The sequence below is a fragment of the Gracilinanus agilis genome, chromosome 6, assembly GCF_016433145.1.
Source record: "Gracilinanus agilis isolate LMUSP501 chromosome 6, AgileGrace, whole genome shotgun sequence".
Taxonomy (NCBI): Eukaryota; Metazoa; Chordata; class Mammalia; order Didelphimorphia; family Didelphidae; genus Gracilinanus; species Gracilinanus agilis.
The window spans coordinates 222,273,546-222,300,514 of NC_058135.1; the positions used below are offsets into that span (position 1 = coordinate 222,273,546).

A 26,969-nucleotide genomic window follows, 5' to 3' on the forward strand; every position below is an offset into this window, starting at 1 on the left:
AGTGACAGGAAGACAAAGTATCCAGGTCTAACTCCTGTCAATGGGCCACTGAAACTGAAAATAAACAATAAAGGAGCAAAGATTGCTCTCTGCTCTTTCTGATCCTGATACCTAGACTCACTGTGATTTTAGTATCATAAGCTATTTGAGAATAGGAAGTAATATTTTACATTCATTTTTGCATCATAATTGGTGCTAAACAAAACTATTCAATTAGTTAAATTCAATTAACTATCCACTAATTCAGGGTTGTTGTTTTTTCTTACATTCAATATTTTATAACTTGTCTTCCATCTGAAACTCGTATGATTGAAAGTACACAAAGCCAACACCACTTTCACTATGCCAGACATCAGGCTCAAAAACCAGGTCCTCCACAATCTGACTGCAATATACTTCTTTCTATAATTTAGCTCCCATTATGGTCCTCTACTGAATTATCTTCTCACTTCCCTCAAAAGCATACCTTGCATTTCCCCCATGAGTTTAACTGTGCATTTCATGACTATTTGCTTGAAATGCTTTTTTGTTCATCCCTCTATTTCTTGAAATTCTACCTAACCATGGCAAGTACGATGAGAAAACCCATTGCATTCTTTGCAAAAACAGTCCTACAAGGGATATTCTTGCACACATAATTATAAAATTATACAGTTTTATTTTTATCTGAATGATCTTTTAATAAATTTCTAAAAGAAAATTATTACCTGTGCTATTCATATTGCATTCTTTGCATACTACTTGGTATTGAAGTTAATTTACATTTTATTTCCCTTGACTCTCAAGTCCTTAAAGTTAAAACCGGGATTTAAACCTCTATGAATCTCTCCAAAGGGCCTAGTCCAATATCTTCCAATACATATCAATATTTATTGAAGATGATGACACCATAATAAATGTGTTCTTGCCCATTTCATGAAATGCCCATTCTTGAGTTCATATCTATTTGTACATGTACTTAACAAGTGTACTAATACCTAACTTATCAAATTTATCAATGTTGAGTTCAAAAGCTCTAATTATTTCTTCGAAGATTTATATATAAAAGTCTCACCTTAATGTGTTTGTAAGGTGGAGGTTTACGTTCATTTTCCTGGGTTTCCCTAGCTTCCCGCTGAAGCTTTATTTCTCGAAAACGAGCTTCAGCTTCTTGCAGTGCTAAAAAGTCAATGAAATAACAGTAAGAAATCTAGTTGATAGAAAAGGTCAACCCCCCTTTTTATATTTCTTATAGCTTCTCTTGGACTAAAATAACTGAAACTATTGGCTTATTTTACAAAATGAAAAAAGGCACAAAGAATTTATGGTTTTTGTATACGTTAAAATATTTTCAGCAATCTTTTTTTTTGTGCTGGCAAAGAAGTGGAAACAAAGCAGAGCCAAGGAATAGCTTGACCAACTACAGCATATGAATGTAATGGAATGTTTGCTCTAAGAAAAGATGAAAATGATAAATACAAAGAAGCATGCTTTTATAGAAATGAAGTAAATAGAGGGAAAAAAAGAAACCCAACACAAAACAAAAAATAATGTACACACACTGACAACAATGTTAAATGGTAAGAAAACTAAAACTAAAACTAAATGTTGCAAAATTATAAAGATCAAGTTTGGACCAAAAGAAGAGAGATGAGAAGACAATTCCTATTTCTTTGCAATGATAGAAAACATGGTTATAAAAGGACAGCATAAAATTTCAGATGTTTTCAACATGTTCAATTATTTTGCTGAATTTTTTCCCTCCTTCTTTAAAAAAAAAAACTTTTGTTATAAGATCTCTCTGGGATCAGGGAAGGGAATTAATCCTGGGGGAAAGGTAGGTGTTGTAAAAACAAAAAAAAAATCAATAAAAATATTTTTTTAAAAATTTATAATTTACTCTCAATATAAATTGTTTACCAGTTTCAAACTTTGTATAAGTTGGTATACAGGAAGTATATATTATTGGAAATATATTTTCATCTCAATTTTATATTTAAGTATCATTAATTTATTTAAACTCTTAAATATTTTAAACAATATTTTATTTTTCCCTCAATAGATGAAAAAACAAATGTTTAACCGTTGTGTTTTTTTTCCAAGTTTGAGCCAAGTTCTTACTTTCCCTTTCTTGTCCTCCTCCTTCCTTGAGAGGACATGCTATCTGGTACAGATGTTACATGTTTAATAGTGTAAAACATCTTTCCATATTAGTCATTTGGTGAAAGAAAATTTGAACAAACAAAAGAAGAGTAAAGAAATAAAGTGGAATATACTATATCTAAGTCTGCATGCAGACTCCATCAGTTCTTTCTCTGGGGGCAGATGGCATTTCTCATTCATGAATCCTTTAGGACTTTCTTGGATCACTGTATTGCCAACAATAGCTAAGTCATTCGAATATATTCATTATATAATATTGCTCTTTGTACAACATTCTGTTTCTGTTCACTTAACTTTGAATCAGTTCACATTGGTCTTTCCTGGTTTTTCTTAAATCATCCTTATCATCATTCTTTATAGCACAGTAATATTTCATCACCAACATGTATCACCATCTGTCCAGTCATTCCCCAAATTGATGGATATTCCCTCAGTTTCCAATTCTTTGCCACCACAAAAGGAGTTGCTATATTTTTGCACAAACAGACCCTTTCCACCTCTTTTTAAAATCTCACTGGGATATAGACCTAGTAGTAGATCAAAAGAGTATGCATGATTTTAAAGCCCTTTGGGCACAGTTCCAAATTGCACTCCAGAATGGTTGCATCACATCACAACTCCACCAGTAGTGCATTAATATCCCAATTATGCCAATACCCTCCAGCATTTATTACTTTCCTTTTCTATCATAATAATCAATCTGATAGGTGTGAGGGAGAGTTAGAGTTGTTTCCTGACTATCCTTCTACCTATATGCCTATTCTTTCCCAATCTCTTCTGCTGGATTTTCATTTACGTTATGTTCACTAACCATGTGTGTCCCACAAAGCTCTGCCCTATACCCTCTTTCCTTCTCCTCCTATACTATTCTTCACTTGAAAATCTCAATCAGCTCCCATGGATTCAATTATCATGTATGTTTATGCTGATAATTCTACTAATCTGGTCCTAACCTTTTTCTGCTCATCTCCATTGCCTGCTAGACATCTTGAACTCGATGTCCTGTAGACATCTTAAACTCAACATGTTCAAAACAGAACTCATTATTTTCCCCTCAAAACTTCCCTATCATTGTTCAGGGTATCACCTTCTTCCTACTATACTTTTGGTTACCCAGAGGCCTGTGATCTAGGTGTCATACTGAACTCCTTACTATCTCTTGCCTCTCATATCCAATTTGGTGCCAAAGCTTCTTTTAAGGAGGACTTCAGACCACACAAAACGAAAAGCAAAAGACTGTGTTGGTAGTAGGTACAGCTATATAAAACAATATGATGTCAATAGTCACTTTTTTTTTCCCTTTGGAGTAAAATCAGACTAACATAAAAATGTACCATATTGACCTCCTCACCCCCCCCCCCAAAATGATCATCTTGATCATGTATACTATGGAGCACCAAAGGACATAGCTTTTTACAAACTATTTTACTCTAGTACTAAAAAAGCATCACACTAATGCCTTTTTAATCTCAACATGGTATTTGCAAACAATTTAGTTTCTTTTATGTCTTAAAATGCAATTCAACATGCTCACTCTATTTCCTCCTTTCTCTGTATGGTTTCAAAGAAAAAAGGAAAGATAGATGACTGTCAATGGAGTGAACATAAGACATTTTAGAAAAAACTAAAAAACATTTTAAATTTCAATACCATTTTTGAAGACTTTTCCAATTCCTTTAATTCCTTGATATCTGCTTCCCCGATCTCCTTCCATATAGGGAAAGACTCGTGCCTGATGTGTCCAGTAATAATCTTTAGACCCAAAGAAAAACACGGGAAATTCTCCAATCTCATGCTTCATTTTCTGAATATTTGGAGGAACATTTTTTGGATGGCAAACTTCTGCAGGCCACCATCTAAATGACAAAAAGATAATATATTTTAAAACCTTTCATGTATAGTAGTAACACTTATAAATGGTTTTTTTTTCACAATTTAATCTAACTGAAACAGACTGAAAGAGAAAAAAATAGACACAACCAACATGAATTTCTACACATCAGACAGACCTGTAGTTTCCAAGTTTGACCCAAATGATGTCTTGAAAATGAAGCTTTTTTCCAGCCCTGCAGTCATTGCAATACCAACTGCCATCCGGCATTTCAATATTCAGACAGTCTGGATGGAATGCTGCTGGACATGACTCACAGCATAATAGGCTCCCCCCTATGTGAAATGGAAAATTTTGGTAAGTTTTTGTTTCTCTAATATAGGATTTGATTTAACATTATCATAATATATATAACAACATTAATTTTACATATATTTGACTTTGAAATTCTGATTCAAAAAGACACTGTGATTGCTGACATCCTGATATATTAAATAAAGTGTGTTATGGTTTACATCACTACATTTTGCTCTAATTTTAGTTAGAAATATTCTCTTCCATAGTACCACCAACTGCAAAAATGTTAATATGTTACAAATATCCACCATCAAAGGACTCTCATAGGCCATTTCCCCAAACTTCAGCACTTTGAAAATGTGACAATCATAAAATGACTGCACTAAAAAACTACTTTCAGTAGAATGATAAAAACTCTCCAAACAATAGATTAAATATAAATGAAACAAAAAATGTCTTACCTTTTGAGCACACAAAGCACCAGCTCACATTCACATGGGCATGATGACTTTTTCCTTTCCGAGCAGTAAAATGATTAGTGCAAACAATGTTGTTGGAAGCAATCACAGAACACCCTGCAGCCAAACAGCCATCTCCTCCATGATAAGCAACTGGACAGCGAACACATCGCATCATTTTCCCTATTAAGTACACAAATGTTTAAATGCACCAATACTTCAAGATCTACCATGTAGGTATTCCCTCCCCAAATCCAAATTACAACCATTTCATGCCTCAGAGTATGGTCATCATATGGCTGAAATAATTCATCATTTGGTAGGTGTTAGCTTTCTGGTGATAAAACCTGTCCCAATCCAGCTGGTTGTAGGTCTGTACCTAAATGTCAGAAAGCCAGGAAGGAGCTGCTGGACCTAGTGCTCTAAAAATACAACCTTTAATCTAATGTAGAAGTAGAATTGTATAAAGGCTGTTTAAGTAATAACTTATTAGCTCCAAATTAAATATATATATATATATATATATATATACACACTCAATCCATGAGAGGCAGGAAGAGGTGTCAAATTACATGGTAACATTTTAAACTTTAAATTATTATTTACTGAAATGTAATATGAACACTCCTTTTAAAAAAAGATCTTCAGATGGGGCGGGGGGGAGTTTCAATGGAGGAAAGCCAGCAGTAACTTTTAGTGGAAATCAACTAAAATGTTAGAACCACCATCCAAGAATGTTTAACAAGTTTTCTCTCTTTTAAGATGAAGAGAACAACAAAATAAGGAAAAAAGAAAGTTTGGAGGTTTTTTTTATTTGGGAGGGGGTATCAACAGCACGTGTCTAGTATTGCATGTTCAATAGGTAAAAGGAAAAAGCCTATAAAACTAGGAGAGCCCTATTATACAATTTTAAGGTTGATTTTTTTCAAAGCGGTAGTGTTGTTTTTATAAAAACAAAAAATTTACTGATATTATCTGAAGAAAAATTAATCTTACATGGCTGCTAAACCTTGTGAAGGGCAGGTAGGTGGCACAGTGACAAAGCTATTATCAGGAAAACTCATCTTTCTAAGTTCAATCTGAACTTGGACACCTACTAACTGTGTGATCCTGGGCAAATCACCCAATCCGGTTTGCCTCAATTCCTCAATTATAAAAAAATGAGCTAGAGAAAGAAATGGCAAACCAGTCCAGTATCTTTGTTAAGAAAACCCGAAATGGGTTCTTATCCTTGAGGATGCCTGAAATTTGCTTGTTTTTTCAAAGATATTTTATTTTCCCAATTACGTCTGATAACAGTTTTCCACAATATGGTCCAGACTGTCTTCCTCCCTCCCTTCTGTCCCTCATTCCTGAAGATGATAAGTGATTTGTTCTGGGTTGTGTATATATGATCATGTAGGGCATACTTCCATCTTGGTCACTGTTGTAAGAAAATACTCATAAAAACAAAACCCCAAAATCAAAACACAAATTAAAGTAAAAAAGAAAAAAGAAATCCCCCAAATGAAGACACAGAGTCAGATACGACTGAAACCACTGAATAACAACAGAATACCTTTTGATGATCTTGGATTTGAAGGATTTGTTACATGACAGCTTACACAGCTGTGGAGGGGACAACGGAATCCTCGGCTCTCAAATACAGTAAGGTGGTATTTTTTCACACATGCTTCATGGTAAAATTTTCCACACTGGGATACAACACAGCGTTTCACTTCTGTTTTTTTCTCCTTACAAACAAAACACGAGTGAATCCCTAATAATGATTAAAGGGAAAGTTGGGTGTAGAGAAGTATTAATATTAAGTTAAATTAAGTTACAGTTAAGTTATTCAAGTAAAACATCTAGATACTAATTCTATTTAGCCTTGTTAATAGGTAAGTATTCTTCAAGGTATCAGTCAGAATACACAGACATAGCTAGAAAAACAAAGAATGTAATGCAGTTCATTTTCTCACACAATCATAATATATTAGAGTTGTAAGTCACCTAATTCAGCCCAAACTTTAATAATGATCCACTCTACAATAACTCCAGGCTTTAGCCATTCAGAATTTGCTCGAAGACCTCCACTGAAGGGAAAAGCAAAACTTCCTGAAGAAGCCTTTTGTACTTTTAGAGAGATCTAGTTTCGTGATTCTTTTTTTAAAATTTTGAATATTTTCCCATATTTAAATGTTTCATGTTCTTTCCCTCTCCCCAAACCCCCAACTGCCCTTAGCCAATGTGCAGTTCCACTGGGTTTTACATGTAGTTTCATGATTCTTGGAGAAAAGTGTTATGAATTGTTATATATATTTGTAAAGAATGAATATTGAATAATTTGGAAGAAATGCCATTTTATACTTCTTAAGAGTATAGAGCAGTGATTCCAAAAGTGAGTGCTACCGCCCCTGGTGGGTGCTGCATTGATCCAGGGGAGCAGAGACGGCCACAGGTGCATTTATCTTGCCTATTAATTGCTATTAAAATTTTTTAAAAATTAATTTCCAGGGGTGCTAAGTAATATTTTTTCTGGAAAGGGGGAGGTAGGCCAAAAAAGTTTGGGAACCACTGGAGAGTAATTAAAACTGTTAACAGTACTATGGAAAGGGGGACAGGTGAGTGGCTCAGGAAGATTGAGAGCCAGGCCTAGTTGTGTGACCCTGGGCAAGTCAAGTTGACCCCTGTTGCCTAGCCCTTATCACTCTTCTGCCTTGGAACCAATATTGATTCTAAAATGGAAGGTAAGGGTTTAAAAAAACAACAAACAGTGCTATGGAAAAAAGTATCATCTGATAATAAGATTCTTATGTAAAAAGCATTAGAATTTATAATTGTGTAAAAATGCTTTCTAACTCCCTTTTAATCTTATTATATAATTTGCTTTACCAAACCTTTTCTTTTAAATAATTGGGGGTAGGGGGTGGGAATGTGATCTCATTGGTAACCTGGTGAAGAAACATCTACTCACTACCAATGGAGAATAGCACCTGTTCTACAACTCATTCTTTGAAAACTGCATAGGGCAATGATGGGCAAACTATTCCACGAGGGCCGGATCCAGGCCTTAGTTGGCCCCATCACTGCCTTAAGCAATTCCTTAATCACTATGCCACCACATTAAGATGTAGTGATTAGGGAATTGCTTAAGGCAGTGATGAGCAAACTAAGGCCTGGATCTGGCCCTCGTGGAATAGTTTGCTTTGATAGGGCATGAAGAAGCTCTATGATCTGCTCAGAATAACAACAAATACTATATGTCTGCTACAGGACTTGATATTCTATTACGCCAGATGGCCTCTCCAAACTCTTTCTTCATAGATAAAATAAAGCCAACGTGAAATATAATAATTCAAAATCCCAAAACTGAACAATTAAAACTAATGTGGTTTCAACACAGTGATTTCACCAAATTTAACAGTGTTTTCACCAAAGAATTCTCTGAAATCTTCAAAATGAAATACATCTCAAATCTTACCAACTTCCCTGGTAACATTATAATTTTGTTCTATTTTAATGTAAAAATGAGTGAGTCACACTGAGATAAACATTTCTGGATATTTCTGGTCATCACAATTATTTCCTTTAATGGATACATTTCGAAGTTTCCAACAAGGACCCACTGATTAAAATAATGTCTATCATACTTCTAGCACAGTCAGAGTTAGACTCTAATGTCCTTCTAGGTGATATACCTCAAGAAACCACGTTTTAGCATTCTAGTTTTCAAACTGACAACTGAGTAAGTTATTCTGCAAAAAACTCAAGATTGAAGTTAAAGTAAGTGTGATTCAATTTTACTTCAATAATCATCATCTTTTTAAACAAAACCATCTTTTAAAATGTAACATTATTTATAATCCAGGGGAAATGTAAAGAGCACATATAGCAATCATTCAATTTGCAATAAGATGAAAATTCTAGAAAGCATCAGGAACAAGAGAATTTTGATAGCAAGAGAAGACTCAAGATTGAAGAAAAGGAACAGGAAGCAGTGGTGTCAAGGGGAATGGGCATTATTTGTTTCTATTAGTTTCTTAGGCATAACAGTTTCAGAAACAGTTTGAACACACACATCACTATATATATATGTATATATACATATATGTATATGTATGTAGTATATATACATATATAACTTATATATCACTTTATAAATTAAATATATATGTTATATATACTCTATTAAGATCTTGTTATCTGGAAGCTTGAAGTAGAAACCGAATACTATCACTGGAAAAATTCTGTTCATTTTTCTTTTTAAAGATAAAAACTTTTTTTTAAAAGACTGAATAAAAAACTTGCCTGAAGTACATTCACTACAAATGAATTTTCCTTCTGGTCGTCTAGAAAGCCCAAGGCAGGATAAATGAAAGGCTCCATAACACGGTCCCTCACAAAGTAGAAGATTGCCAGATTTCTCACAAAGCTTTTAAAAAGAAAGCAGAAATAATATTTTTACAAAGTCCTTTTCCCCTCTCTCCATTTTTCTCTTCCTAACCTAGTTTACTATTCAGGGGAAAAACTCACATACAAAATACTATAGATTGGTAAGTACTTATAAACCAGTTTGAATTAGAAACACTGCCACTGACTAGCTAATTTCAATTTTACCTAAAACTATATGGACTTTATTAAGAAATTTCAAGTCAGGGGGCAGCTAGGTGGCTCAGTAGATTGAAAGCCAGGCCCAGAGACGGGAGGTCCTGAGTTCAAATCTAGCCACAGACACTTCCTAGCTGTATGACCCTGGGCAAGTCATTTAATCCCCACTGCCTAGCCCTTACGAATGATTCTTCTGCCTTGGAACCAGTACATAGTATTGATTCTAAGACAAAAGGTAAGGGTTTAAATTTTAAAAAAAGAAAAGAAATTTCAAATCCGATACAAAGAAAATAATCGTAGCAAATATCACATCATTAATTTTTTGGCTTAAAGCCACTGACATCAAATTTATAAACCAATGATCACAACTAGTTATGGCAACTTATTTACATATTCTACAATAGATTATCTCTTAATAGTCATTCAAAATGCAAGGGGCTCACAAAAAGAAAAATAGTGACAGTCCAAACTTGGCCAAAAGCCACTCAACAATAACTAAATGATGAATGAAAGCTTTCAGCTTACCTGACAAACGTATTCCTTTTTAGCTGTGGTTCCTCGCTCAGACTTTTTGGAAGATATAGATATTTCAGTTTGAGTTTCATCTGCACTTTCATATGGGGACTCTGAAGGTTCATCTCCTTGACCATCTGAGATCTGAAGATGAAGTGTATGGATTATATTTCACTATAGCCATTGGAAAAAAATGAGTGGTCATAGTCTGCTTCAAAAAAGACACTAGTTATTGTTAAAAGATTTAATATACAAACAAAACACCTTATAAACATTTTTCTTTGTTACTTAATTTAAATGACAACTTTTATACATACATGTATAGAAGTTGTATTATTGCCTAAAATTTAGCAACATTCTTAAATATAATTTAACTAAATTTCATAACAAAAATATCAATGCTGTTTTAATATTTGAAAACTATAACACATTTTTAAAATCTGAGGGTTTGATTTTCCCCACTAGACTACTTCAGTCTCAAACAAATTCAAATGTATACAGTCAAAGATGTGAATAGGAAAATGTCTTGTGTTTTCTTCTTAAGTAAAATTTGGAGCAAATATTCAAGCCCCACAAATGTACTCTTTTTTTATTTATTTCTGAAGTGCCAAAATTCAGCTTTATGGGGTTTAGAAAAATGTTCAAAATGGGATATACTCCTTTTCTAATATTTCTCAAAATATTCACTAAACTTAGTTTTTGAGACTTATTATCAAGTTTGTGGATTATCCATGTCCTCTGTTTCTCTTCTTCTCCCCAATGCTTGTCTTTGGGACATTTCACAGCTCATTAGTACCTCCCCCAGAGGGTGGGTAGCTGAAGGGAGAGAAGGTGAAGAGAAGGTGAAGTCAAATCTGTCCATTTTACTTAACAATTCTGATTTTAAAAAAAAGAAAGAAAAGTTTGGGAGGAAGAAATTCAAACTCTTGGCTAAATCTACGAATTTCTGTTTAGCCATACTATACCTACCACCCTCTTATTATTAAAAAATAATCTAGATTAGATGAATACTTTCCACCCACCACTGATTCTTTTCAGAAGTCAGACTTCCAATTAAGTTTTTACATGCTTAAATGAAAACAAAGGAAACCTTTTGCTGTTTAGCTTTTTTTGTTAAAGACTTTTAATGATCTCTCTAACAAAAAAACTTTAGATACTTGATGTGGAAGCTTTTACACGAATCTACATTATAACATAAATATTGTACAAAGTAGTGGATCTACAAAACTGAATGCAGGTAACTATAGAATTTGGTGATAGGTCTACAACCCAGAAAAAATACCAACTAATTTGCTCAATTACATAGGCCCCTATATATAAACTTTACATTCAAGATTGCGTTTTAACAAATCATTTAACTTCCATGTTTATATAATTTGTCTTTAATAGGATATTGCTAAGTGTTTCCCTGATTTTAAATTAGTACTAAAATAAATTTTTCAGTAACTTTTTTATCCTTACTCTATCAACTATTTTCTGGGGAAATGGGAATTGAATAACAAAAAGCCTCATTTTGATTTTTAAGATAAGTGAATATAATTTACTTTGATGTATTTAAATATGGCTTGCTAACTAGCTTTAAACTGTAATTCTAACAAAAATGAGCAATTGTTCAGTATTTTACACTAAAATAAGCTTTTCCATATTATTCTTTTAGTATACCTTTGATATTCTGCAAATATGGAAACAATAGCAATTTAAAAAATACTTTGAATTTAAGTTCCAAAATTTATATTATTACTAGAGTTCCACATCAAGTTAATAGCATTCCTACATATGGGAAAAACAAGGTATCCTATTTATGTTGGTATAAGCTAACCATCTGTTTCTTACAGGGGAAGCCTAACAGAACACAAACTTAATTATGTGCTATTATCACTTACTATATATACCATAGGTAGCTTTCAAGGGAAAAAGACCCTCCAAGCAATTTACAAACCATTCTAGAGAGACAGAAACTGAAATACAATAAGGAATAGTAAGGGACTTTAACCAGAATCTCAACTCAAATCAGTTGGCAGCTCTTTATCCACCTAAACCATGTTGATACTACTTTCAAACAAATTTAGAAGCAGAAAAAAATGGGTAGGGATAGAGACAGAAAACACACACCAGTCCTGGTACAGAGGAAGAAGCAGCACCTTTTATTTAAAATTTACAGAAAAAGTTAGCATGTTTCCACTTGAAGAAGATATTTCCTAAAATTAACAAAGTGTGTTTAAGGAAGAACACTGAATACACTTTTTTTAATGCATGTATAAACTTTAAAAGACAAAATATTGAGTTAATTTTCTAATATTTGGAAGAGTATTATACATACAGGATAATATATAAAAATGAAACCTTACAAAGATACAATCAGCAAAAGTACAATTCCAGGATTTTCTAACTTGTATCATGTGTTCTAGCCTCTTTTTCCACCCATTTTTATGGGAGCTATATGCCAATGACTATTTAGCAAAGCACTAGCAAATATAGTAGTAAACTTAGACAGATAAATACAGGATATAGTTTCTTTACTAAAGAGTGAGACTTCACCTCTACTTTATCATATAACATTACTTACTCAGAGATGCCAATTGTGAAAACGATAAATTCACCTTTATGGATCCTATGAACACAGTCCCAAAATCCCAGTATACGGTATATATGAACTATTCCATATCCAATATGATGCATTTGGAAAAAGAAAAATGTAGTAGTTGAATGGACACAAGACTACTTTAAAGACTATTCTAGCTGTTTTCATATTTACCAGATATTTTAAGTACTTAGATTTTATGGCTCTTTCCACTTTTAAAACTTAATTTTTATCTTATTTTCTTTGAAACAGTTAATATTTTTTCCAGTAACTGTACTCTAAAGATGTCAACTAATGAAATTAGGTTTAAAAAGCTTTTTAAACTTGACTTGGGAAGATAAAAAGGGAAGTTGTTTTTTTTTTAAATATACCCTTAAGAATATGTTCTAAATAACTTGATCAATCTGACAAAGAATAAAGTTAACACATTTAAATAGTTATTTAGAAACAATACAGCCACTTGAGAAAGGAATAATTTTGAAAGTAATAGTTTGATATAAACACAAAAACATTTTATGTACGTTCTTAAAAGATTACTAGGTGAAGCCTATATCATTTTTTAGAGTGACAATTATATGATCTGCAAACAATGAACAAAATAACAATTAGATTTGTGAATCTCTGGTTAAATTATGACTTTACAGTGGTAGCTGGGAAGATAAGTTTGTTAAATTTAATAATTTTAAGATGCTAGCTGATTCACACTAACTTTCTATTTAAAATAAAAGTTAGCCTCTTGAAGATCCAATATCTTAATAAAGCTAGTTATTAGAATTGGCAAATGAAGTTAGAGTCACTGATCACATTTCAGAACATGTCAAAAGGAATAAGATTAAGGACAGGGATTGGATCTGTGATTTAATCCATATATGGAGCTCCCAGTGAGGAACTGTTTCTCCTACCAATCCAGGTTGGAACTTTCTCTACAAATTTACTCATAGAGAGTTGCCTTGAGCACTGAGTAGTTAAATGACTTGCCTAGGATCACACAGCCAGTATGTATCAGAGGTGAGACTTGAACCCAGGTCTTCTGGGCCTTGAGGCTAGCTATCCATCACAACAAACTCCCTCTCCATCTAATGTATCAGACAACACTTAGATAAGATTTTACTGGTCCAAATATACTCCAGAATACAATCTCCCTTAAGGAAAAAAAAAACAACAACAAAAATTCTGATTTATAGATAGCACTCTGGTATTATACAAGCCAGGTTGGGGGGGGAGGGTGTATTGGGGGAAATACAGGCTATATTCATACCACTGTGTTAACGAAATGTCAGGGCAATATATACAAATTAATCATCATTCTTTTCACAAGCAATAAAATTACAAGTAACATTTGAGTAATTTGGGCAAATGAAAATCTCTAATAAAGGCATTGTATTAATGGGTTTCATTGTCTTCTACAAAGTGAAACACTCAAAAAGTAGGTGAGAAACACTTTCACTGGTCACTAGCCACACTTAAAACCCGGAAAAAGTCAGGTTTATCTAGCTACTAGCACAAACTACATTCCATATTATGCTTAAATGAAATATACAACATTAAACTCTCCAAAAATGGACACTAACTTCACTAATGTAAAAAAATCTGATGAAAAACATTATTTCTAAAAGGTACTATATATGCCAGATTTCTATGCTATACTTCAAAATAAAGCTTACCTAAATTTTCTTTAAAAGTTTACTGTCATTTAATAATTGTGAAAATGCAGAAAAAGAAACAAAGAAAAGATTCTAAGTTTAAAAATTAAATCTGACCCTTCAAGATATATATGCTTGTATATATCCATACACATATTTAAAAATAAAACTATATGGCAGTATCTAAAGAGGAAGTTCTCAAACTTAACTGTGGAAGACTAATAAACTTTCATTAGAGAGAATTCAGGACTGCTTTTGAAAATAATTACTTGATGAAACTTTAAACAAATATACAAAATTATAACCCAAGTACAATAGGCATCCCTTTCCCTATTCTATCAAAGATGCACAGATGGTGAAACAAAAACAACAAACATCTTTTCCATTTACTAAAATTTCCTGGACAAATAAGAATTACAATAATTTATTAGATTAGATCAAATAAAATAAAAACACCACCAAAGTTTCCAAAAGAAAATGCAATGATTTTTTGCCTTGAGAGGGAAAGGGGTATGAAAAAAAAATGGGGCAGTGAAAAAAAACTTTTTTGGTGTAAACTATAATATTCAGACCCCCGTGTTATGATATTAGTTAAGTAAATTTCCTAGACAATCACAAAGAAGACCATATTAATGAAATTCAAGTATTTCAAGAAGCTGAGGTCTTGAGGGGCTGCTATCTGAATGGGTAGAAAAAAATATCCATACTGACAAAATAATAACTTCAAAGTAAAGTGTTTCAACTATCTTGAAAAAGATGAGGTCGCAGGAAAAAAAAGAACTCTAGATTTTTTCCTATGTTCTTTAATTAAGCTACTAATTAGATTCTGCAATCTTTTTTTGTGCACTGCTCTACTTTTTCTATCAATTTTCTATAGGGCAGGTATTTTATCTTATTAAAGTGTTTTATACAGCATTTTTTGGTTTTCTGTCATTCTGCATACTGCTCCATAACACTTTCTATAGTGATTTAGCTGGGATCAAAATTTGAAGAATAAAGAATATAATTAAGGAAAACCCAAAATTCTATTTTACTTTGTAATAACCCTCCAAACACTTTACAAATGTAAACACTATAAACTCTTAAAGAATTTTCAAATATAACTTTTTAAACCAACTTCCAATATTAATTTCAAATTAGAAAAGGCTAAATATCTCTAACAAAATATTGCACACGCACATAAGTCAAAAAGACTACAAACTTTTTCTACGTTAACCATTAGTATACAGAAAAGATATCTATGGAGATCTTTCTAACTTAAAGGAAAAAAAATTATTTCAAAGTTCCTATTGAGGCATCTAAACCTAGGATACAAAATTACTTCTGAAAAACTGCTTTGTATTTTTAAAACAAAAACTTCCCAAAATTGATTCACATTAAAGTCTTTAAAAGGCTTTTCTTATATTGACTGAGGGAAGAAATGAAATCAACATTTACAAGACCACTACAAGAAAGATCTGAGGTTTTACTCTATCAGGAACTAGAACTTGTGGCCACACAAGTTTTTGGAATAGAACTTCTGTGGCGTTAAAAAAAATAGATTTTCCAATTGTTGCTTTTGCAACAGTACTATAATTTAATGGCAAATTAATTTTTTAGTATTTACCATTTGACATCCAAGATTTTTGCCTACTTTGGGCACTTGGAACTTGTGTTGGAACTAAGTAGTCAGTATCATATATGAGAAGTTAGAGGCCCTAAAGTCAGAATATTTGGGTTTGAATCCCACATGTGATGCATACTATCTGTATGGGCAAGTCACAACCTTCATTGGCCTCATTTCCTCATTTATATCATGGGGAGGTTGGACTAGAAAGGCCTCTTAAGTCTCTTTCAATTTTAGTTGTGATTTTTTTTGGTGTTTGGTTAAAAAGTGCTGGGTGAGAATGGAAGAATCTCTACATTTAAGAGTAACTTCACAAACAAATTTTAGGTGAATCATTTTATTGGTTTTGGAAGAGGATTTGGGTAGAATTTGCCACCTTTAAAAAAATTTTTTTAAAGTGGTTTGTTTTAGCCATTATACTGCCACACTGTTTCAGCAGTAAACTTTACTAACAAATATTTCAACATGTTTGAAGCAATGGTACAACAAACAATTTGGGTCAAATTTCGTAAAGCAACTGAGATTTCTTTGTAATTCTTTAGCTTAGCTAGTTCTTAAAGTCTTCCTTCTATCTCACAATATTCACCTGTAAAAGAAAGTTTCAGGACACTATTACTATTACTAAATCCATGAAGGGATTATGTTTCTCTAATTCCCTGAAGAAAAAAATACACAACATTAAGGACTAATTTTTTAAATTTTCATTTAAAATTTTTTTCATAAAACTAAACTTCAACATAAATGATTAGAAGTAAAAGTTTCTCATTAGAAATGAAACAGGCTCAAGGCTTGTCAAAGATCACATTGCAAGGGCAGAATAATGACTAATACAGATTTCTTGGCAATTAAATCTTCTATTATATGTTACCCTTTATAGATGGTTTTTGTTTATGTAGATGTATTTGCTTATTTTTATTGATTTTTTTAAAGTTTCTGCTGTTCTAGTATATTTCCTTTAAACTAAATTAGATATAATGTAAATTGGCCAGATTTTTTTCCTTTAGGGTACAAACTAATAAGAAAAATTGATGAGTTGAATATAATTTGTTCATTGTATACCCTAATGTTAACTGATTCCATTTTAAAACTTTCAGCAGAACATTATTCTATAGGTTAAAATAATTCCATAGGAACAAATGGATAATCAGTCAAACAAGGTTCTGGTATAGTTTCATTATGTTAAGATGGAATTTAATTACAATGATTACATAAAAAGACTTTGCTTAAGGTAACATTATATGGGGTAGGTTTGATACTAATTAGAAATCCATGATACATATAGAGAGGGTTAAAGTGTAACTTGCAGTATCTATGAAGAAAGCTGAATTCCTCCATGAGACCTTCCAAGAGCTCCCTAGGAATTCAAGAGCTAAACAATTAACTTTGCTTAATAATGCTCTAAAACATTCATCAATGTGTCACAGTTATGGAAGTTTGTGTCTTATTCTTTATCAAATCATAAGCTCTAAAAGGACAAGTAAGGTTTTATCTAAACTGTGAATCTCCTCTGATGCCTAGTATCTAAAAAACATATTAAGATGTTGTTCCAATTTGTTAGTAAGCAAAACTTGAGAAGAAAAGGGCTTCTTGAGAAAAACCATATACTAAACATCTATCTATTCAGAAAAGAAGGCAAGACAGGTGCTCATTACTCAAGTATACAGTTATTATTTTGTATTGAAAGTAATAAATTCACTTTTCCTTTTAAAAATTATAAATTGGATAAAAAACTTCAGATTTATGATTATTTGAATTATATGAGGTATTACTACACCTTGCTTAAGATTTACAGCCCTTCAAAGAGCATATACTTTATGATAGATGTTTCCAAGAAAATAAAATGGAATCAACACTTCAGACACAAATTTTACATTGTGAATCCACAATACAAAAAGGATCCCATTTCTACAGACAGTAATTAGCATATCAGTGTAACATTTTTTTCCATTTTTTTGAAGAATTGACATAACTTTGGCTGAATAGCATTATTACCTTTTTTAAAAAATAAGTAACTGAAAGTACTTTAAGTCTCTAACCCTTTTCAATGAATACAAACTCACCTTTTCCAAGAAACCTTTGGCTATGTCCTGAATTATACTACTCATGACTACTTAAGGATGTGCCCCTTCCTACCATGCACCCTTATGCAGTCTGTTTATTACATTTTCACTTCATGAGGTTCAGTACAATAATTTTTCATGTTTTACTCAACTAGGCCACTTTTTTAAAAATAGCCCTCATTGTAGCAATATCTAGTATTCTGCAATGGAAGGCAATATAGTGACTCTAACCCACTAATTACTGAGCACATCCTCTATAAATATAATTCATGCTTGTCATTTCCAATGACATCCTTAGTGTCCCCTCCCAATACTTTAACATTAAAAAAAAAGTTTTATTAGTGATCCTTGTTATTTGTCTCAGAGCTATGAATTTAATCCCAAGCCTTTTGGAATGTCAATAGGAGGCTAAGGTATTTTATGCCTTAGATTTTTTTATGTGATAATATTTTGTGCTATTAATTTTAATTAAGCCCAGCATTATAACTTCTCATATATTTGTTATATTACAGACAAACAGAAAATTTCATTGTTAAACAGATTTTGTTTCCTTTTAACCTTAGTTATAATGGACTCAAACAGTTATTTATATGCCAAAGTAATTTTTTTAAACTTTTGAATGAGAAGGGAAAATTATTTGGAAAACACATTCTACATCTTCCATGTGTACCAGTTAAAAGCTTTATAAAAGTTAATTTAGTTCTGATACAACCTTGGTATATATAAGCACTGAATGTTTAATGTTAACAGCATGTAACATGACATATGACATATCTTATGACTCAGCTGAAGGGGCTAAACAATTTTTCTTATCATGCAAACATGCTGAAATATCACAGCAAATGATCAACAATTAAAACACTGGAATAAAATATATAGTATTTTAAATAAACAATGTATCAGGCAATGTAACTAATGTAATTATAGCATCTTCTGGCTAATTTTATAAATGAAATCTACAGGCTAAGAAAAAGCAAATGATCTACAGTATTTGATTAACACAAAATATACTACAATTGGTTTTTTAAATTGAAATTGTCCAGTAAAAAATTTAGGGATGGAGTATTCCCTGTATATTAAATGTGGGGCATTGATAATGTCTATAATACTGAATATAGCTCACTAGTTAAAATGGTATTAAAACTATTTGCATAAAATTACTTAGATATATGCTACTTAAAGGGGGGAGGGAGCCAGAATATACTTGTGGATATTTTTCCAATACAAAAATCTCTAAGAATGAGGAAAAATTACTTTTAATAACACTGTCTTTAATGTGGGATTGCATCTGCATTTACAATTTAGGCAGTTTCACAACCTAATGGTATCACTTTAATCAATTTGAATGTTATGCTGATCATTGGAATGAATGCATTTTTATTATGAGATGAATGTGGTTGATTAAATGACCTTGATTAGGCATCTTACCTTGGTCTTAAAATTTGTGTATCTGTTTTCTTCATTGTGTGTGTTTATTAATACCAGTAAAAACAGAGTATCATACATCTTCCATAAAATGATTGTGATAGAAATGTCATTTTAGTGTATACGATGATAGTAAAACTTGCAGCAGACATCTTGGAATATTACATCATTTTATGTGCAGTACATTGCAGCTGAGCTCAAGTCCAACTTGACTGATGTTGGTTCCAATAAAAGCTGTTACCCGTGAAGGTGAAAAAAATAAGAATTTTCTCTAAGGGAAAAAGTTTTAATGTTATAAAAACACTTAAATAACATTCATTCCTTCATAGGTCTTTATCATGCAGGTGTGGAAATTTACCTTTTTTTGGTTAAAAGTGGATAATTGTGCAAAAGTAAAAACCAGGCAAATGTGGAGCTTTCATATTCATATTCACCATGTGTTATTTTCTTTGTAAATGTTAAAAGGTAAATTTTATTTATTTTATTTATTCCCTGTGACATCTTCAAATATTTATTCTAACAAAATTTTCTACTGGAGAAGCTAGGTGTCGCAATGGATAGAGAACTGGGCCTGGAGTCAAGAAGACCCAAGTTCAAATTCAGCCTCGGACACTTAATAGCTGTGTGACTGGACAAGTCACTGTTTACCTCACTCTCCATATCTGTAAAATGAGGATAATAATAGTATCTACTTGCCAGTATTGTGAAGATCAAATGAAATAATGTTTAACTATGCTTAGCACAGTGCTTTAGCACAAAGTAAGCACTAAATCAATGCTAGCTATTATTTCATGATTACTTCTTGTGTTTTCAACCATAGGATCTGAAAATACATAACTAAACATCACAGATACCCTTAAACAGAAGGAAATAATGTTTCAAAGAAAATCTACAGCTGAATAAGGAATATCTTTGAACTAAGAAGATTATTTAGAGGGAATGATGCATTTGAGACTGGAAGTGGGCCCACTTACTTTTTCTCCCCCTTTTTTTTTCGAGGTGACGGATGCAGACTACTTTCTGCCTCATAACGCCAGAATATTAAGCACACAACAATTAAAGCTTTTCACAAATATCATACTTTTATGACAGTACTAGATTGTTAAACATAGTATACAAGACTTCCGTTCCACTCAAGTTATAACAGTGTTTTAATTACAACAATGTAATTCAGTAGAAAAGTATTTTAATGATGAATTTCCAAAACCCACACAAAAGTGACAATATAAAGGCCAAGTGAACAGGATGAATATACACTCAAAGATACTTGGATAAGCTTCAAAGTTATTTATGAAATACTTCTATTTTTCTCTACTAAGAGTTTAATATGGACACTATCCGATAAGTTTGTTTTCTTTTCCTAAATAGAGTTAAAAGAAAACTCCATAATATTTAATCTAAAAAAATAAGACTACTGTCAGAAACATGTCAAAATATTAGTAAGGTATTAACTAAAAAGAGTATATTGATGTAGTGATACTCCAAAAGTTAGTGTATTTATATTATATTAAAAGTGCTGACCTTTCTATTATGTATGTATCTAGTCCCATAGCATTTTTGATTAAGAGAAAAGGAGAGGATGATTATTCTATATTTCCTAACTCTGTTTTATTAGAAGACATGAACAGCAGATTCAAGCAAATAAGGTAACCAAAAAATTCGATGCAGTTTAATTAAACTATGTCAAATCAAAAAGCCTTCCCTTTCCCTTGATTAACTGAAGATAGGCATAGAAAGGGAATGCAATAGCATTAAGTAAAACTATTACATATTCTGTTGCAAATTGGAGGTGCTTTTCCCAATTCTCTTTGTCTGAAAGTCTAAACTCTAACTGAAAATGTAAAAAGTCTAAATAATAATATGCAACTAGGAAAAACTACATTTCCACATTTTTCTGTGGGCTCATTAACACAGTACAGAAAGCAATTTCTACCACAATTCTTTTATGTTTTCTAAATTTAAATCTTTAGTGCTATTGTCAAGTACTTTTAGAAGCTTAACAGAGTACATACACTTAAACGTGGCTTCTTAATCATCTATATTTAGAAGTATAATATAAGCTCCTAAAGGGCAGAAACTTTTATATTTTGTCTCTGTATCCCCAGTACCTAGCACAGAGCCTTGGCACTAAATGTTTAAGTTTTAAACTCAATTATATTTTCATAATTTGATTAGAAACTATAGGAGGAAAATCAGTATGTTTCCTTCACTAATATCACAAATGTTGCAATACTATATATACATTATGTGGGAGAACTTAATTAGGTTTCTTATTTCCAAGAATTCCTTTTAGTTTATATTAAACACTGAAATGCCCCATTCAGCAATACCCATCACACCATATGCCCATATACCTATAACCACCCCACTCCACCCCACTGCTCAATTAGACTTGTATATTTAAACATTTATTATTGGACTATGAAAACATGAAAATGCTTTCTTTTTTCCCCACTCCTCTGGTTCCCCAATAGAAAATATTTTGAGTTAATTATTTAGAACTGATGAGAAAATCAATAGTAAACATTATATCATAATGTTTTTCACAGGGGGGGAAAAATGGAAGGATGTCCACATGGAAAAGACTGGGAATACAGTGTTAAATGGAAGACATTTTGAAGAAAGAAAAAAAAAATAGGACAGATCACTTGGCAAACTACAGACTCAACCTTTTTCCTTCTCAAACCAGAAATATTTTCCATTCCTGAATTTTGAGCAGCTTTTTTTTTTTATGGCAAGGACAAAAACTTTTAAGAATTTTGTCTACATCTTATCTGAAAAAACATAATCCTATTTCAATTTCACAATCATTATTCTGCCAAATATTTTAGTAGTTCAAAGTATTATAATCCAATTCTATTCACTAACAAACCAAAATTAAAAGGTTTGGAATATAAAAATTGCCAAATTATGGATTGAAAAAGATATATTATTTGCTATTTGTGTACAGAAAACAGGAATCATTAATAAGAAACTGTTAAAAAACTGATTGTGTACATATATCTATGTGTGTATGTACACATATGCACGCACGCACACACAAACACATTCACATACATCACCATTATGAGTACAGAGTTTGTGCTCAAGACCAAGAGACCATTCTATGTCACATAAAACAAAAGCAGACTTGCTTCCATATGAAAAATTATGGCATGAAGATGAATAAAAAACAAAAATTTTTAGAGGAAAATGCACACCATTAACATTTTACTTTGTTTCTGAAAATTACATCTCTAAAATGTGTATTTTAGTACAATTAAACTGCATTGGTATATAGATATGCATATATATATTTGAAGTACCCAACTCAATCTTCACTACAGTGAAAGTATTTTCACAATGCTTGTAATTCAACAGAGCCACAGACAAAAAGCTTTAACTCATCTAGAGTTAAAGGGAGAATTTCAAATTAAGTCTGATCTTCTTTCCTTAAAAATGGATTTTTAAAGCACACAGACTTTTGATAACTAAATGGCTTTCATGTAAATGCCACTTTTTTTTTTACCTCATTCTCAGTTAAGGAAGTTGAAGGAGATGAACTTTTGCTAAATGCAAGAGTTGAAGATTCTGCTGCTGAAGCCCGATTTCGCTTCTTCAGTGGTTTACATGCATCAGACAGATTTTTTGTGGCTGTAAAATAATTTTGGTTCATAAAGTGAAGTTTGGAACATTCAAAGACAACTAGCCAGTTTTTGATTTAACACAGTCCCTTTCTTAACAAATGAAGATGTACTAAAGATGAGTTTTCTCAGTTCCTTTGTAGTAGTATTCAAAGCATATGATTTAGTCTAAAAGTAAATTTAGTATAGTAAGACAAGATTCAATAGATACCATCAGATAGATTTCTCTTTTTTCTTTTCGTTTCATTTTCTAAAGTTAAAAGATTTCTATCCAGTGCAGTAATTAAAGAAATTAAAATATTATATAATCTCCAATAAATGTGTTTGTCCTACTAGTCTTACTTTAACTTTAAAATATTTAAATAAAATGTTGGAGACAGAGGCAAGATTTTGTCTTTTGTTTAGTATTTTAATATAGCAATTTAACAATGATATTATCTTCAATAAGCTCCTTTTGATAAAGAACAATAGTTTTCATGCTTTATTAATAACCTTTGACATGTTACAGTAACATGTCAAGTGCAAGTTCTCATTCTCAAAAGATCCAAGATGTTTTAGACTAATAGTATGATTACATTTTTCCCCTTAGATAGCTTCTCTATGGAATATATTTAAGCAATTTCATGAATACTTGAACACTACCTTTATTCTTTTTTTTTTCTAAATTCATAATCATGAAATAAATGGTAAATCAGGACAGTAGACAATGGTTAAGATCTACTGGCAGGGGGATAGCTAGGTGGCTCAGTGGATTGAGAGCCAGGTTCAGAGACAGTAGGTATGCTGGGTTCGAATCTGGCCTTAAACACTTCCTAGCTATGTGACTCTGGGAACCCTCCCTGCTTTTCTGCCATGGAACCAATTATACAGTATTGATTCTAAGACAGAGGGGGTATGGGGGGTGGGGGGGAAGGGAAAGGGAAAAGGAAAGGGAAAGGGGAAAAAAGAAAGAGGAAGGGAAGGGGGAAAAGAACAAGAGGAAAGGGAAAAGGAAACTCTACAGGCAGTAATTAGCACCCTCAAATCAGTTTTTTAAAAAGCTTCAGTAAAATTCATGTAAGAATTTAAAATACACTGATTAAAATGAAAATGGTTTAAATATTAGAACATAACCCATTCTGACCATATTACCTGACTGGTTCTTTAGAGAAGAGGAGGTTTCTGTGACCTTTGAAGAGTTTGTTTTGGTTGTTTTGTCATTGCTTGTCTCCCTCTGTTACAAAAAGAAAAATAAATAAAAATAAAAACTAAAACTCCCCATGAGTAGTAGAAGTTATTTCTAGAGTTACTGAAAAAAATAAAATTTTTTGTTTGATATTCTACACCTATTCTGAGCAGAAGAACTGTTTGTTTTCCACAAATTTAATTTAAATAATCCAGAAGAGACAACTTAATATCCTTCAAAGTAAATAAAAGAACTTATCAATCAATAGTTTCATATATACAGAAGTCATAACATCTGACAAAGAATAAAGGAATTAAAATCAACATATAAATATTAAACATAAAGATTTTAATTTCAGTAGTGGCTTATCACTTGAATTTGGAGTTGCATAAATTTACCCATGAACAATTCATGTTAGTATTTGAGATACTAAAATAAAAACTCAGAGAAGAACAAATGGGTAAAAAGAATTTCTCTATACAGTCTGAACTGTCTAATTTAAATTTTGCCTTTAGTCCAGTGTTGTTTTATAATGGTATAACTGTCAAGTTAGGGCCAATCGAGGTCCAGATTAACCTGTAGTTTAACCTCCTCATCAAATTTTATTGTGAACTAGAGAGCACAACTATTTTTTATGTAACTTTCCAAATATGCTATGCTAAGTACAACCACACTTCAAAGTGTTTGAAGCACTGTCTTAAGAATAGCAATTTTCATCTGCTAAATTCTTGATAAATGAACTATAAGAGGTATATGGCTCAACATTCATAAGTTTATATGTGTTCTGAAATTTAAAAAGTAAGAATATGCTATGTAAGAGAAATACTACGTGGTATTTTAAATAAATATTAATTTTTAAATTAAATATATTAAGATAATTCATTTCTTAGGGACACCTTACAAAGATTAGAAACATTTCAGGATAAAATATTTTAAAAGACAACATATATTCATTATCACTAACAAGTAGTACTAATGTGCTTCCAAGAGGAGTTCATTCCTAGTCTATCATCTAGTCTAGTGATTTTTTAAAGAGGGGGCCAGAGGAAAGGAAATGCTCATCTGTCAGTCTGTTTCTAAGGCAACTCTTTCAAAGTTTCATTGTATTGTATCCTACTCATTGTATTTGTCAGATTAGGAATAATGTAGCTGGGCTAGATAGAACATTTCACTGGCCCCATCTGGCCGCAGCTATAGTTTGCCCATCACTGATTTAGTCTATCTAGTCTATCAACGAATCAAAAATATCCAGAAAGGCACAGACATTGGCATAAATATAAGAATAAGCTATGTAGTAAAAAAACAAAGAAAGATTTCCTGTGTTAAGAATAGTTTTAACTTTGGACTTTTCAAAATAGGTTTATATTCTGCTAATAAAAAAGTCAAATAAAAATTGATTCAGATCTGTGAGAGGGTATAGAGCTTCATGTAAAATAACATAGTCAACTCTTAAGAGACAAAATGAAATATATTTCAATATAAGGTAAAAGGTCTAATACTATGCCCCATGTTTATATGAAATAAGTTATTCCTTTAAGGTATTTCTGTATTAATAAATTATATATACCCACATTATTCATATACACACATGAAATAAGCAAAATTGGGAATATTATAAAACAAAAAGTTCAAGAGAGGTTAATATTAAATGTAACATTTGCTACACACATAAAATATATTATATTTTCAGGGTACTAAGGAAAGAATCCACCTAATTTAATGGATGAATTATCCTTTGTATAAAGTCAGGCAATTCTTTGTTTTTCTAGGGTTATATAGTGTGAGAAAGAATTTACTAGTACAAAGTTCTTGATATAATTATATACACTGTACAATCAATTTACCTTCATGCTGGGGGAAACAGATGATAGCATTGGAAAACCAAATTAAAGCCTACAGAAGCTAAGTGATTTAATTAAAATTACATAAACTGGCAGAGTTCGGAAATTAACTGAGATCTAACTGCAAAAGCACTGTACTATATTACCTTGCGAAAACTACAAAAACCCATTAAAAAATAAGAAACTTATTTTTTTGAGGAAGGAGAAACCAAAGCTGTGATTTCATTGATGTATAGGGAAATTCCAGTGATTAACTTCTGACCTTAAATTGTTCTGCAACCTCTAAGCTTACAAAGTTGATTGAGCCATTTGTGAAAGTTAAGGGACTTGTCCAGGTTACAGAGCCAATATTTGTCAAAAGAGAGTCTTAGTGACTTCAAAGTCAGCTCTCTATTCACTTTTCCACTATATCTTAATGAACTCAGGTTTTGGAAAAGCATTAGTCTATTTGTATTTAATTTTCTTCTGCATTTAATGGGTATCTACCTCAATCAACTGTGAAGGATTGTCTTTTATAGAGCAAAAGCAGTACGTTATAAAATTATATGGTATGAATAATAACTGATTACCAGATCCCGCTTACATGAATTTAATATGCTCCTAGCAAAATCTTCATTTGGTTAATCAGATTTGTCTCCCAACACAAAATATTTAAGTAATTATCTTCTGAATAGTTTATCATGTTGACAAATTCCAATTTCAGAGAATTAAGTCATGTTGACAAATTCCAATTTCAGAGAATTAAGTTACCAAATCTAACCATTGTCACATGATTGAATTTTATATAAACAACTCAAACAATCCAATAATACAATTACCTTCCGGTTACTGTGCTTATCCATCCTGAGTCTTTTCCTGGGTGGTTCCTGAACTTCAAAATCTTCTGTAGGGTGCTGTGTCCTCTTTGTATGGTTTCTTTTTTTTCCATGTAAGTTACCTTGGAATGGGGGATGGGGAAACTTACATGAAAAAATACTCTAAAGCTCAATTAAAAGTATTGTGAACCTATCTAGGGTAGCAAATTTTAAAAATTTAAATGGTCCTCAATGCTTTTAAAACTTTCTTTAATCCCATATTCTTGAAGGACATTAAAGATCACATTATGGCATTTATTGACGCTTAAAAGGGTTTTCTTTATTTAAAGACTTATTTAGTAATCATTTTTGTTGCAATTAAATCTAACCTCTTCAATAC

General features: G+C 31.9%; 1 protein-coding gene across 2 annotated transcripts in view; it reads right to left on the reverse strand.

Annotated features, from left to right (window-relative positions):
- NSD2 (nuclear receptor binding SET domain protein 2) overlaps nt 1-26,969 on the reverse strand; it is a 77,527-nt gene that overhangs the window by 22,109 nt on the left and 28,449 nt on the right. The window contains exons 6-15 of one of the 2 annotated variants that reach the window (XM_044680212.1): nt 26,594-26,712; nt 23,901-23,982; nt 22,655-22,779; nt 9,844-9,975; nt 9,019-9,142; nt 6,287-6,487; nt 4,732-4,911; nt 4,152-4,308; nt 3,793-3,998; nt 1,055-1,158 (exon numbers count right to left, since the gene is read on the reverse strand). In XM_044680212.1, the coding sequence (XP_044536147.1) occupies nt 1,055-1,158; nt 3,793-3,998; nt 4,152-4,308; nt 4,732-4,911; nt 6,287-6,487; nt 9,019-9,142; nt 9,844-9,975; nt 22,655-22,779; nt 23,901-23,982; nt 26,594-26,712 (1,430 nt within the window). Of the gene's footprint in view, nt 1-1,054; nt 1,159-3,792; nt 3,999-4,151; nt 4,309-4,731; nt 4,912-6,286; nt 6,488-9,018; nt 9,143-9,843; nt 9,976-19,317; nt 19,381-22,654; nt 22,780-23,900; nt 23,983-26,593; nt 26,713-26,969 lie in introns of those variants that run through there. The other variant, XM_044680213.1, reaches the window with a different exon arrangement.